Source organism: Apodemus sylvaticus, chromosome 4, assembly GCF_947179515.1.
Source record: "Apodemus sylvaticus chromosome 4, mApoSyl1.1, whole genome shotgun sequence".
NCBI lineage: Eukaryota > Metazoa > Chordata > Mammalia > Rodentia > Muridae > Apodemus > Apodemus sylvaticus.
In genome coordinates this window covers 55858494-55870932 of record NC_067475.1, presented here as the reverse complement: position 1 = coordinate 55870932, position 12439 = coordinate 55858494, and the positions used below count along the sequence as shown (strand labels likewise).

General features: G+C 54.5%; 1 protein-coding gene across 1 annotated transcript; it reads left to right on the top strand.

Annotated features, from left to right (window-relative positions):
* The first annotated feature begins 1317 nt into the window (after positions 1-1317).
* Positions 1318-10895, top strand: Alx3 (ALX homeobox 3). The gene is made up of 4 exons (XM_052178530.1): positions 1318-1594; positions 6581-6897; positions 10076-10204; positions 10587-10895. Exons 1-4 carry the CDS (start codon positions 1318-1320, stop codon positions 10893-10895), a joined length of 1032 nt encoding a protein of 343 aa, XP_052034490.1.
* Positions 10896-12439: the final 1544 nt, after the last annotated feature.

The following is a 12439-nucleotide window of genomic DNA, read 5'->3' as shown; positions in this document are numbered from 1 at the left end:
AGATGCAAGGCTTCTGGTTCCTGTTTGGCCTTGATTTACAGCCCAACTCTGGCTGAGGACAGCCAAGAAACCTCCTCTAAGCCTCCAACGGAAGAGGGAGGTGTTCACACCAGGCCTCTTAGATTCCTTTTAAAAATGAGAATTCAAATAGAATACAAATGATGTTTGACTCCCTACCCCTCTCGCTAATCTCCAGGGGTACTAAAAATATAAATGTTTTAACCTAAGGGGTCTTTAAGCTCAGGGCCAAAGGACCTCTGTTTCCCCACCCCTACTCCAGATCTTAGGCACAGTAAGGACCGTTCAGTTTTAGAAAGGCTAAGCTATACCCTAATCCTAGGGTTCCTTTGGACTGGGGAGACTCACCTTTTGGGAGATGCAATCCTACCCTCACTGTGTCCAAAATAGCAGGCCTGAAGCAGCCCACTAGATCCCTGGACTGTCTGAACAGTATTCATTTCATGCTCCCAGAAGGACAATGACCCTTCTGCTTTTTCATACCTGACCCAAAAAGCTACCCTGGGCAGACCACTATGAAACGTAGAAATCTCTCTCTCTGCTCTGGCCTGCCTGGGCTTTGGAACTCACTGCCAAGATGAAAACACTGATAGGTTCAAGACACAGATAACTAATGATAGTATTTGGGCCCAAGCTCCCCAAGGCCCCACTGTTCCCACAGTGTCCAATCACTAGGATGCCTAGGCAAAACCAGAGTCTAAGGGAGATGTCCTTGCTTTTTGCCAGCTACCAGCAAAGAGCCAGGGGAAGGGGTAACTACCACAGTAGAGGCCTCTTTTCTCTGACTGATGTCAGATCAAGCCTCAAAGAGAATGTTGGAGAAGGGACGGGGTGCAGGGTGGAGGGGTGCGGAGGGGAGGGGGGAGGATGTCTTTCCTCACCACCTCACCTCCCCAGGGCCAAAAGCCACTAAGATGGATATCAGGACTTGAGGGTGCAGCTCAGAGCCAAGGACTCACCCGGACTGTTAGACAAAAGGGATCCTGCCCTCGAAAGGAAGCCGCTTTCCTCTTTTCTCTTCCAACTGCTTGTGATATCAGGCTCGGGGTGAATGGGGTGGGGTGGGGGTGTTTCTGGGCTCCGAGGGGTTAACCCGCACGGGGCCGCACGTGACGTGGATGGTTCCAGCATTAAGTCAGAGGCGCGGCCCCTTCTCCTGCCCCCCACCCCCCGCGGCGCGCGCCGCTCCCGGGGGCTCCGCGCCCCCGAGCCCAGGTCCCTCCCCCTTGGCAGGCGCTCACAGGCCGCGCGGGTTAGCGGGAGCCCCGGAGCTCCGGCGGCCTGTGAGCCGGAGCCGGCATGGACCCCGAGCGCTGCGCGCCTTTCGCCGTGGGGCCAGCAGCGGGTCCTTATGCGGCCCCGGGGGACGAGGCTCCGGGTGCCCAGGGGACTCCGGATGCTGCGCCTCACCTGCACCCCGCGCCACCCCGCGGTCCGCGCCTGAGCCGCTTCCCGGCCTGCGGGCCCCTGGAACCCTACCTCCCAGAGCCCGCCAAGCCGCCCGCCAAGTACCTGCAGGACCTCGGGCCCGGCCCGGTGCTCAACGGCGGCCACTTCTACGAGGGCTCCGCGGAAGGTAACGCGCCGGGGGAACCCCAAGTCGTTCCCTCCCCCGACCCTTCCTGGTCTCCCCGACTTTCTTTCCCGCTTTCCTGCTTCTCAGCCTTGGGGTACGTCTCTCATTTCCCACGATTCCCTCGCTAGATCGCTGCTGGCCTGGGCAGGCAAGGCCAGGGCTTTGGGGACGGCAGAAACGCTGGTGTCCCCGGCCGGCAGAGGCAATGGGAGGCGGGAGGTCAAAGGAGGGTGGAGTAGCGACGATCTTGGGCCCATTCCGGCCCCCAAGGCGATTGAACCTGGGAGGAGAGATCATGCTCATCCGGAGCCGAGCCTCTGCTGCCACCGACCCAGAAGAGGGGACTGGGGAGAGGGCCTAGGAGCCTAACTGGGCCCCAAAGCTGGGAGAAAAGAGCTCAGCTATTGTGCATGGCGCCCGCTGAGGGCGTAGAGGCTGGGCCTCGACTTAGTGGCCAAGCTGGACTCAGCGAAGGAAAGGCTGCGACCTGGACTTACCAGCTCTCCTCCTTCGGCCCAGCCTCTGCAGGAAAAGATTTCTGGTGCCGTTAGACGCTCCGCTGAGTGGCGGTGGCTGCTCCCCTTCAGTACTTGGACTGTCTTCAAGATCAAATAATTATGTTCTTGTTTCTCAGATTAACTTGGCCTCCCCGTCGCCACCGGGATGGCTGCCCTTCTTGCAGTTGGCATCTCGACACCGAATCATCACCGCTGAGCCGTCGGAAGCGGCCCTGAACAATCCTAAATTCCAGGGCGCATGTCGTTCCGGGGACGGTGCCTTGTGTGCTAAGACGGGTCAGACCGTACCATTATCTGAAAATGCGGCTGAATGTCAGGGCCTGCCAAGACTGGTTTGCCGCCCACTGTAGTCGCTGACCCACGAGTGGCTCAGCACCCACGCCCACCCCTTGCATGCTACTACATTTCGTAGCCTAGACCCAAAACTAGATCCCGGGAGATCCGCCAATGAGGCAATCGCCTGCTCCTCGCGGGCCTCCTCAGAGAGGCCGGCAGCGAGCAGCTCCCGGCTTCGTCCGGTGCGGGTGGTGGGTGTGTGCAGGGGAGGCCCGGGAAGTGTGTTGGGGTCATCGGAGGAAATGAGCAAGTCCGCGGAGCTTCGCGTCTAATGCCGTTTGAAAATGGCTCTCCTGATAAAAACCACAGTTGGGACTTAATGAGAAGCAGTTGGCCTGGCTCCTCTGATCCCTGCCAGACGGCGGCAGCCGCGCAGCGCCCAGAGCACCGCCAGGGACAGGTACCCGTCTGGGTCGGTATCGCACCCCGCAGCACCCCACCACATTTCAGTGTCCTCGCCGCTGCACAGCCTCTTGCACTACTGTTCGGGTTCTTGGACAGCCGTGGGCCTGGTCGCGCTACGAAAAGCAGTGGGATTGAATGGGCGTGCAGTGAATCTGTTGTCGCAACGAAACGAGGCGAAAGAAAGTCAAATGATGCTATCAGTCCAAAGGGAAAGTGGGAAATTGAACAAAATAACGGATTACAGTCTAAAGAACAATGGTTCGAAGTCCGTCGGTGGGATGGGGAGAGGAACGAAAGGGAGTAAATGGACGAACGAAAAGAGCGAACAGCAATCGAACGAAGCGGGTAACCGAGGACGAAAAAGACGAGAGAGAGAGAGAGAGAGAGAGAGAGAGAGAGAGAGAGAGAGAGAGAGAGAGAGAGAGAGAGAGAGAGCGAAAGGGGGCATTTCCTAAAAGGATAGAGCACACCAAAATATGAACAAGTATACGGAAATTATCGATTCAGGCGGTGTAGGAACAGGCCAAACGCAAAGAAGGCGCGGCCGGACGAGCTGGAGCCTGAGCTGGAATCCTGGCCGATGCTCCCTCTCGACGCAGACGCATCGGCTGGAGCCTCTCTATCCTAGCACTGATTGCATGAGGGATTCTTAGTAAAGGTAACCCTCATACACACACCCACGTCCCGATGCCCTTGCCTTTAAAACACCGGTCTCCGAACGTGAACGCCAGCTGGTCTGTTCTGAGACCCGGTTTTTTTTGCGCACATCGCAAATCGCTTCTCTCTCGTCCCGCGGCGTCCACATCCGGCCGCCTCTGGCCACACTTTGCGCCCTGCCCTTCTCCTTAAAAGGGCCTTGTTTCGTGCTTTCCTGTCACCTATGCGCCCTCCGCAGTAGATGTGTGTGAGGGGATAGTTCCTCCTGGCTCCTCCAGGGCTACCAGTTTTGTCTCTACGCGCTGGCTGACGTGGAAACTAAAGACTGGAGTTCTGCCCACCTGCCCAGTGGAGACCCATAGCTCTAAGACCCGGCCGAGCCCGGAGGAGGATTTAAGTCCTTAGCTAAGAACCTCTAAAGAGAACGCCACCGCCTCGCTGGCGTCCCTGCGCTCGGTGCATAATAAGGACCGAAGGTCTTCCACTAAAGCCGTGGCCAGAGCTCAGGAAGCCGGGGCTTCAAAGACTACTACGACTCATAAGCGACCCCACCACGGGCGACAGAAACCGCACACCTTAGAGCAAGGCTGCCGTGAAAGCTGAAAGCCAGATAGCTGATTCTGCGACAACAGTGGATGCCAGGGATCTGAACTTTGAAGCAGCCAGGAGCGGAACTGCTCACTGACCAAGTTTACAGTGGCTTTGAGACCGCCTGCGATAGGGCAGTGGTGAGAGTCTGCCCGGCTTTGAAGGAAAGGTCGGAGATAAAGAATCTGCCCCCGGTTAGCACGGTAGAGGTCCCGGTCCGAGCACTGGATTTCACTCTTACAGAGCGCTGTTGCGCTGTTGCGTTCCTGTGGTTGTAAAGGCTCCTGGTGACCAACAACCAACTTCTCTCTGGACCACCCCTGGAGTGGTGTAGTAAAGACAATAGTTCAAACCTCAAACGGGCCCTCCTTAACAGAACAACCTTCCCTGGGAAGCTTAAACTTAGCCCGCTGGCCTTATTCCTCCGTTTGTCTCTGCTCTCCCAGGTCTGTACCACTCAGGAGGCTGCTTGGAAGCCTCTGAAAAGTGGCCCTGTCCTAGGAGTCCTCCAGTTAGACCAGGGAGGCTTTAGGGAAACTAACAAAGAGGAAAGCAGTTGTCTGTCCTTTGGAGAGGGCTGTAGAGGGGGCAGACAGACATGAGAGAGAGAGGAACTGAGGCCAGCAGGCTTAGCCGCTTTTGGCGGGGGATGTTGCTGTATTATGTTTTGATCTCTTGACGTTATCAGTTTATGGGCTCACGGTTAGGAAAAACAAGAGCCTCGGACCTAGAACTGAGTATCCCTTCTGAACTGGATCTTAAGGGAACAGTCATTAAGGGTAAGGAAGCAGAAAACAATGGGGAGCTCTGGGTAGTGGGGTTGGTACCCTTAAGCCCCTGCCCTGAGTTCCTCTCACCCATTTCTGCCTGGGTCCATCTTCATCTCCCTGAGAGTCCAGGGCACCAAGGCACGTCCCTGCCAGGCCACTCTGAGGACCTGATATCTCTACGGCTCTCTGCTCTGTCTGACAATTTTCTCTTGTTTGTTTGACATTGTCCATCTCTCTGTCCTAGCAAGCAGGACTGCCTCTCCGACCAAACCGTGATGTTAGAGAACAGACTGTAAGGGATGCAGTGAGATTCCTCCCTGCATGGCCTGTGGGTCATGAAGGAGATTGTTGCTACAGGTAGCCAGAGGCCAGGCCAGACTCTCCCAAGTCTTGAGGACACGCGTGGGAAAATTATTTCACAGTTTGGGTGGTCCAGAGAGGGCAATGACCGCTTTCCAGTTGAAAAAGACTATCAACCTGCCCTCCAGACAGGGACTTGTCTGATTCTGTGTACCCCTACACACACACACACACAGAGCTGTGATCTTGACATTAAGTCCCCAGGAGGAAATTACTTCTATGGTGCCTGATAGTTAGACCTCCTGGGGGCCAGGCTCCCATTGGCAATGGCTCTGGGTCCAAAGAAGGGGCCCTCTGAGTCAGCAGGGCGCCTTTGTGACTTAATGGCTTCCATCCCTGTTAAGGACTGTTAAGGAGGAACTTTATGGGGACATTGCTGGGGGTCCTTTCCAGAGGGGAAAGGTGGGGGATGATCATGGTGACCTAGTTTTCACCATGCCAGGTCAGTCATATGGGGTTCCTAAGTGACAGCATGTCAGAGTGAGGTGACTGGGGACTGTTCCCAGCCTGCTCTGGGACCCTCCCTGACTGCTAATGGAGGTGATGAGGAGGAAGCAGGAGCTACTGAGGTGGGAGGGGCGGACAATGCTGAGGACAGTGGGGAAGGAAAGGGAGTTGTACTGGTTCCTCATTAACACCTCCAAAGCCCAGCCTATCCTGCTTCCATGGTTTAAGCTGGAGCTTGAGTTCTCGCCCAGAGGTCACAACTTTAGGATGAATGAGGACAGGTAATTTCCTTATGGAATCATCGATGTCCTCCTGGCTTGCTCTTCTACATCAGAGTTGGGAAAATTAACATTGATGTGAGACTTGGGCTTCAAAGAATGAGGCACAGGGAAAGCAGCCAGAGGTGGTGTGTGCATCTCTGTCCATCCCTGCCTGGATCTGGTAGCAGAGGCATGGGCCTGAGGGCTTGGGAACCAAGTCTAGCACAGCCAGAACAAGAGAGCACTCTAGAAGGGGCGGGAGATGTCAACTGCGACATCCTTAACCCCTGCCCCCACTCCTGGCCCTTCCCCGGGTGGCAGTCCCTGCTGTGGCGCCAATCCTGGCACCTCCATACCCTGTGGGACACACCACCACAGAGCACTTCCCCGAAATGAACCTCCCCTCTGGCCCCATCACATCTTCCCAGACCACAGAGCACAGGGTTCCCTGGGGTCCCCTCCCCAGCTGGAGGCTCAGCAGTCAGGCCTCTGAATGCCAGGCTCCAAGGGAGGGTGGCTGCCAGGAGGAAGGGGAGGGGGACGGGGAGGAGGCGGAGACTGAAGCTTCAATGCTCTTTCCCTCCCTCTATCCCACCCACAAAACCCTCTGTTAGGTTTCCATCCTCCTTTCTGTTTCCATTGCAGCTGAGGAGAAGGCCTCCAAAGCTGTCAGCTTCCCCCAACTGCCAGTGGACCACCGAGGGGGTCCTAGAGACGGACCCTCTAATGTGCAAGGTTCCCCGGGCCCCTGCCTGGCCAACCTGAGCGTCCCTCTTTCCCCGGGACTCCCTGACTCCATGGAGTTGGCCAAGAGCAAGAGCAAGAAGCGCCGGAACCGCACAACCTTCAGCACGTTCCAGCTGGAAGAACTGGAGAAGGTCTTCCAGAAAACCCACTACCCCGATGTGTACGCTCGAGAACAGCTGGCTTTACGAACGGACCTGACTGAGGCCAGGGTACAGGTGAGGGCATGGTGGGCACCAGACGCTCTGGCTGCCACAGACACTCAGACCGTGCACCAGATCACGGACGAGCTAGGCGGGGTGGGCACCAGTGTCCCACAAAGCTGCCTTGCCCGGGCCCTCCTTGTGGAACTCAGCCATCAGGCGCAGCTCTGCTGTGGCCACAGACCTTTCTGCATTCCTAACAACATATGTCATTGAGTCAAGGCTTAGGCACAGGTTTGCTGGTAAAAGCCTCTTGGAGTCCAAATATCTGTATAGGAGCCCTTTACTATGTACTAGCTAGCCAGGGGATTTGGTACATGTCACTTACCGAGTTCTGTTGCCTACATTTGGAAAAGGGGTGCCAGTAGCAAGTCAGAGAATCTCTGAGGGCCAGCAGTTGAGCAGCATCTGGAAGAACGGGGTGCTTAACGTGCTACTTCTAAGGTGGCTGGCCAGGACAGGAGGGTCACCGAAGGGCATACAGGTAACTCCTAGGTAGGAGAACTTGACCAGGAACCCTTCCCTACGTCAACAAGCTCTTCTCTGCCTAAGGTCACGACTTCATTTCATGTGGTGGGGAACCCGGCCAGTCAGGAAGGGAGAGAGGGGTGGTCGGATGCTCAGAAAGAGAGACGGAAAGTCACGGCCAACCATGGCGGCGGTGAGAAAGAGATGAAGGTGGCAAGCGAGACTGCGAAGGAGAGGCAAGAGAAAGACTGAACATCTGTGGCCTTGCTTTGATGGTGGTTTAGTGAGAACAGGCTCCCCAGTGGCAGAATAGGAGACTCAGAAGAGGGGTGTTTGGGATTCTAGAGAAAAGCCTTAACAGCGGGACCTACTGCTCCTCCTCTGAGGGAAGAGGAGGACGAAGCTCCTGTTAACCGCTCCCCGATGAGCTCCTTCCCCAGACTCAAGAGAAGATGCTAGGGTGGCAGTCAGATCTATGGGGCCCCACAGACCACTCTGCAGAAGCCAGAACCACCGATCAAAGCAGGCCCGACAGCCAGATCCAAAATAGAACCAGAGGAGCTTTGGCTGTCTCCTCTCCTCTGCAGTGTCCTCCCGCTTTCCTGTTCATCTAGGTGGCAGCTAAAATTGTCCTCTGTGACTTCCATCATGGTTCTCCGAGCCATGGGAACAACCCCAGATTTTATAAGCCAAGGGAGTTCAGAGCAGGGAGTCTCAGGGATGTTTTGTTGGGGTGGCATCTGAATTCCTCCTCCCCGTGGAAAAGATGAGTGTGTGTTTGGGGGGTGCACACATCTCTCACTCCTCTCCTAGGTCCCCCCTCTTCTCCTAGGCCCCTAGGCCCTCTTCTCCTTTCCCAGGCCCTCCTCATCCTCTCCTAGTTCCTCCCCATCTTTTCCCTTTTCTTTTTATTTTAATTTGGAGGATATTTGGAAATGGGGTCTCATTCTGTCTAGAACCTACGCTGTTCCAGGATTCATTTGACACCCAGGCTGAACTCAAACTAAAGATCCTCCTACCTCAGCCGCCTGAAGGCTGCATGAACACGTTATAGGCATGAGCCACCAGGCCCAGCTCTGAGGCCTTTTCGACTCTGGAAGAATGCAAGAGTAGTCATGAGACTCCCAAACCCAGTCCAGAGCCTCCCCAACCACCAAGGCCCTAGAGAGTAGGGAGGCCTTTCTTTGACAGTAGCATGGCGTTCACCATAAACTCCGCCCCACGAAGAGGACTAATTAAGACCACACATGGGACAATGGAGAGGGCAAGTCCCAAGCCCAGAAAGAGAGCCATAGTGGAGAGGCTCCAGGGGGATGGGTGGTGACAGGAAAGTAACTCCCAATAAAGGCCTGTCTGCCTGAGGAGCGCGGAGGAGCGGGAAGGCAATTCTTGACCTTGGCCGGGCACGCCCTGGTATCACAACTTGGAAGCTGGGAGGGAGGAGGATGCCCAGGCTCTTCTTAGCTCTCAAGTTGCTGACCTAGGTGAGCGGAGGTGACCACAGAGCAAGGGGTAGATAGGGCTGAGGTGTTCGCATCCCAGTCAGGGTTGGAGGGCCTTACACACGCACAAACACAGGCACAGTTTTGTTTTGTTTTTTTATTTTTATTTCTAGTTGGATCCCTAGAAAACATCAGTTGGTTTGTGTGTGATTGGTGTGGTTGGTTTGGGCTTTGGTTTGGGATTGGCAGGGTTTCATGAATCTTAGGCTGGCTTCAAACTCAATATGTGGCTGAAGCTGGCCTTGAACACCTAATCCTCTAGCCTCTACTTGCCAAGTTCTGGGATTACAAACATGCATCATTACGCTCACTTTGGCTTGGTTTTGATATTCCCAACATCTGACACAGTCTTTTTTTTTTTAATGAAAGAAATAAAACTAAATATGACAATACAAATAAATGAAATTGGATCAGGAATATGCAGAATTCATCACATATACCCTCAGATGTGTATAAAATACATCACACACACACACACACACACACACACACACACACACCTGCCAAGAACTCATAAACGGTTGAGAAGTAGGCTCTCAAGAGATCATGTGCAGAGAAAGGAGTGCACTGAGAAATGGGCATTATGGGGGTCCAATGGAAGCATCCAGCCGGGATGCTGAGGAGATGGGGAGTCCAGGAAGTGGAGGCTTACTCACAGGCAACACAGCAGGGATCTTAAAAGACGCATGGTGGGAGTTTGGAAGTCACCTATGAAGAACCAAGTGTTGTTGCCTAACTGGTCACGAGACTGAAATGAGGGTGAGGCCAGACCCAAGCAGCCTTGCTAGGAACTGGGCTCTAGGCCGGGTGTTCCAGGGAGCACTGAGGGATTAAACAGGAGCTCAGCCTGAATAGCATGCTACAAGGCAGATCAACCAGAGAAGCCAAGAGGACAAGACTCACCCACACGCTGGCACACCTAAGAGGTGTCCTGGGCCCCCGAGGCCCACAACCCCCCTTCCCCTACAACACTGTAAAAAGATCTAGCAAGACTGGAGTTGAAGAAAGTGACTCAGCCTAGGGAATGGTTGCTAGGGGCTCTTGGGACCAGTAATACTGCTCTGGGATTGGGCCTCTCCCAGGCTCCCTTGGTCCTGGGAACTGTGGATTTCTAAGCTCCTGCCACTTGGGATTCTGCAGCTTGGCTCTAGATCGCCGCCGGAAAGGGCTCAGTGATTACTGAGCTGCTCCTGCACCCCTTAACCCTTTCTAATGTTCCCCAGGTCTGGTTCCAGAACCGAAGAGCCAAGTGGCGGAAGCGTGAGCGTTATGGGAAGATGCAGGAAGGGCGGAACCCCTTCACTACTGCCTATGACATCTCTGTGCTGCCCAGAACTGATAGCCACCCTCAGGTGAGACCTTTAGTCCTACCCTCCATCAAGGCCTGCTCCTGAGTTGCCAGTGAGAACATGCACTGTGGAGGAGGAGGAGAGGCTGCAGAGTCTGGGTCCTGTGTTACGTGAGCAAATCACTCTTCTTCTTCCATAGAACATGGCTCTGGCCCACTCTACTACATACACAGCATAGAAAAATCAAAGAAGAAAGTATAGTTCTGAGAAGCCATGGTGGGAGGGGACACCCTGGATGCCAGAGTGGGTGGTAGAGGGGATGGGTCTGGACCAAGTAGAGATTTCTAGAAAGCTTTTGAGGCTTCAAGAACAAGGAAGCCACCAGAGTAAGGCAAACAGCTTCTGGTCAAGTAGCTCACAGCCCTTCCTTCCCCTTCCTTTTCAGCTGCAGAACTCCCTGTGGCCCAGTTCAGGATCTGGGAGCCCAGGGGGACCCTGCCTCATGTCTCCAGAGGGCATCCCCTCTCCATGCATGTCCCCATATTCCCACTCTCATGGAAATGTGGCGGGCTTCATGGGAGTGCCAGCCTCCCCTGCAGCCCACCCTGGCATCTATTCCATCCACGGATTTCCTCCTGCCCTGGGAGGGCACAGCTTTGAGCCTTCTCCAGATGGCGACTACAAGTCCCCAAGCCTCGTCTCGCTCAGGATGAAGCCCAAAGAGCCCCCTGGCCTGCTGAACTGGACCACGTGATGGGCACATGGATACAGACTGAGCTGTCCACTTCGCTTCCTTCTCTGGTCTGCTCCTGGCCCATCTCTACCTGGACACCAAACAGCAAACCCTTTTACCTCCGTAGCCTGCATGGTTCCAGGAGCTTGGGAGAGGAGCTGGGACCCTCAGCCTCCTGCAGGGAACAAGCTACAGGGTCTTATCTCTTAGCATAGGTAGGGCTGCCTGGGAGAAAGGGACTTGAAAGCAGGCAGGGCTCTTCCTTATAAAATGGGTTCTCTTCATTTAAATTGGTCTGGAGAAAAGGTGACAAATGCTCCCTGTTTTCCAACGACTGTCTCTAAGTCCAGAGAGCCCAGAAAGATGGGAGGGGGTGAAGACTGAACAGGGGGGAGCGCTCTGTGGTTCTTAGGGCTGGCGTCACTTTTGCCTTCTTACCACCAGGGGGCGGAATGCTCAGCTCCTGGGAGTGACAGGAGCCCAGAAGATGAAGGTCAGCTCAGTAATAGGTGGGGAGGTCTCCTCTGTTCTAAGCATCCCTCACTTCTGCCCCGTGCCAGTCTACCAAGATACTACAATGTCATTTTCTCCAAGTAGGGAGAAGAAATTCCACTAAACATTAAATATTTGGATTTGCTTTCATGAGATCAGGGATATGTCATGAAACCATATTGGATGTAAAGCAAAATAAAAAAAACTATTTTCCAGCCTCTGAGTCCCTGAGGTCCAGACCCCAATTTTTGTAAAAATACTTTTGTTTGGTTGTAGTGTGCTGTCCAGCGTAGTAATAAACACAGTGGTGTTTTGCTTTAGGGCTGAGTTGTATGTAGGATCTAGGTTGTGCTAAGCTCTCCTGTCGGGGCAGCAAGAATCCAGGAGGCTATAATAAAAGGTGTAGAGTCAGCACAGAACCCTCAAGATCAAAGTATGCGTGCCTGGCTCTGTCACCTGCATACGCTCCTTGGTTTTAGCCGACCCTCAGAGCCTCTAGTGTGGGGCTTATTTGGCAGGGAAATTTTGGGGGTGGGAATGAGAGTAAGCTTGCGGTTGAGCTGACCACGGGGAGAATGGAGGGACAGGGATCGGATGGAGGCTTTGAGTGCCTGTGGGCTGGGACCCCAAGTGCTGGGGGTGGGGCAGCTGTCTTCTCCCAGATGCCCCAGAGAGCATGTCTGAGCTGTGGGGCAGAGACGAAAGCCAGAAGTCTTTCTTGTGGTTTTAGAGTATTACCCATTCTCTCCCTCATCCCCACTTTCTGCCTTATCTCTGGAGCCGGGAAGGCAGGAAAAAAGCAGGCCTGGCCCTCCCACCCTCCCAGTAAACACAACCACATTGCTCAGAAGAATTCCACTCAGCTCAGCCCAGCCACCCCCCACCCCCACCCCATGCCTCATCTTTCAGACACAGAGAAACCTAAGCACGCAAAGACACAAAGTTACCAAGCAGGGACAAGGTCCCCATCAGATCTCCTAGCCAAGACAGCTACCGTGAGGCAGTTGGCCATGCGTCTCCATAGAAGCTAATATCTTCCTTCTTTCTTCTTTCCACAAATTGATGAAGAGAAA

What these genes read in the sequence shown, in the direction of transcription:
- Alx3 (XM_052178530.1), top strand. Translation starts at nt 1,318, where the DNA reads ATGGACCCCGAGCGCTGCGCGCCTTTCGCCGTGGGGCCAGCAGCGGGT. An exon ending in CTACGAGGGCTCCGCGGAAG is followed by an intron (nt 1,595 to 6,580) that starts GTAACGCGCCGG and finishes TTTCCATTGCAG; the next exon opens with CTGAGGAGAAGGCCTCCAAA. An exon ending in GAACTGATAGCCACCCTCAG is followed by an intron (nt 10,205 to 10,586) that starts GTGAGACCTTTA and finishes CTTCCTTTTCAG; the next exon opens with CTGCAGAACTCCCTGTGGCC.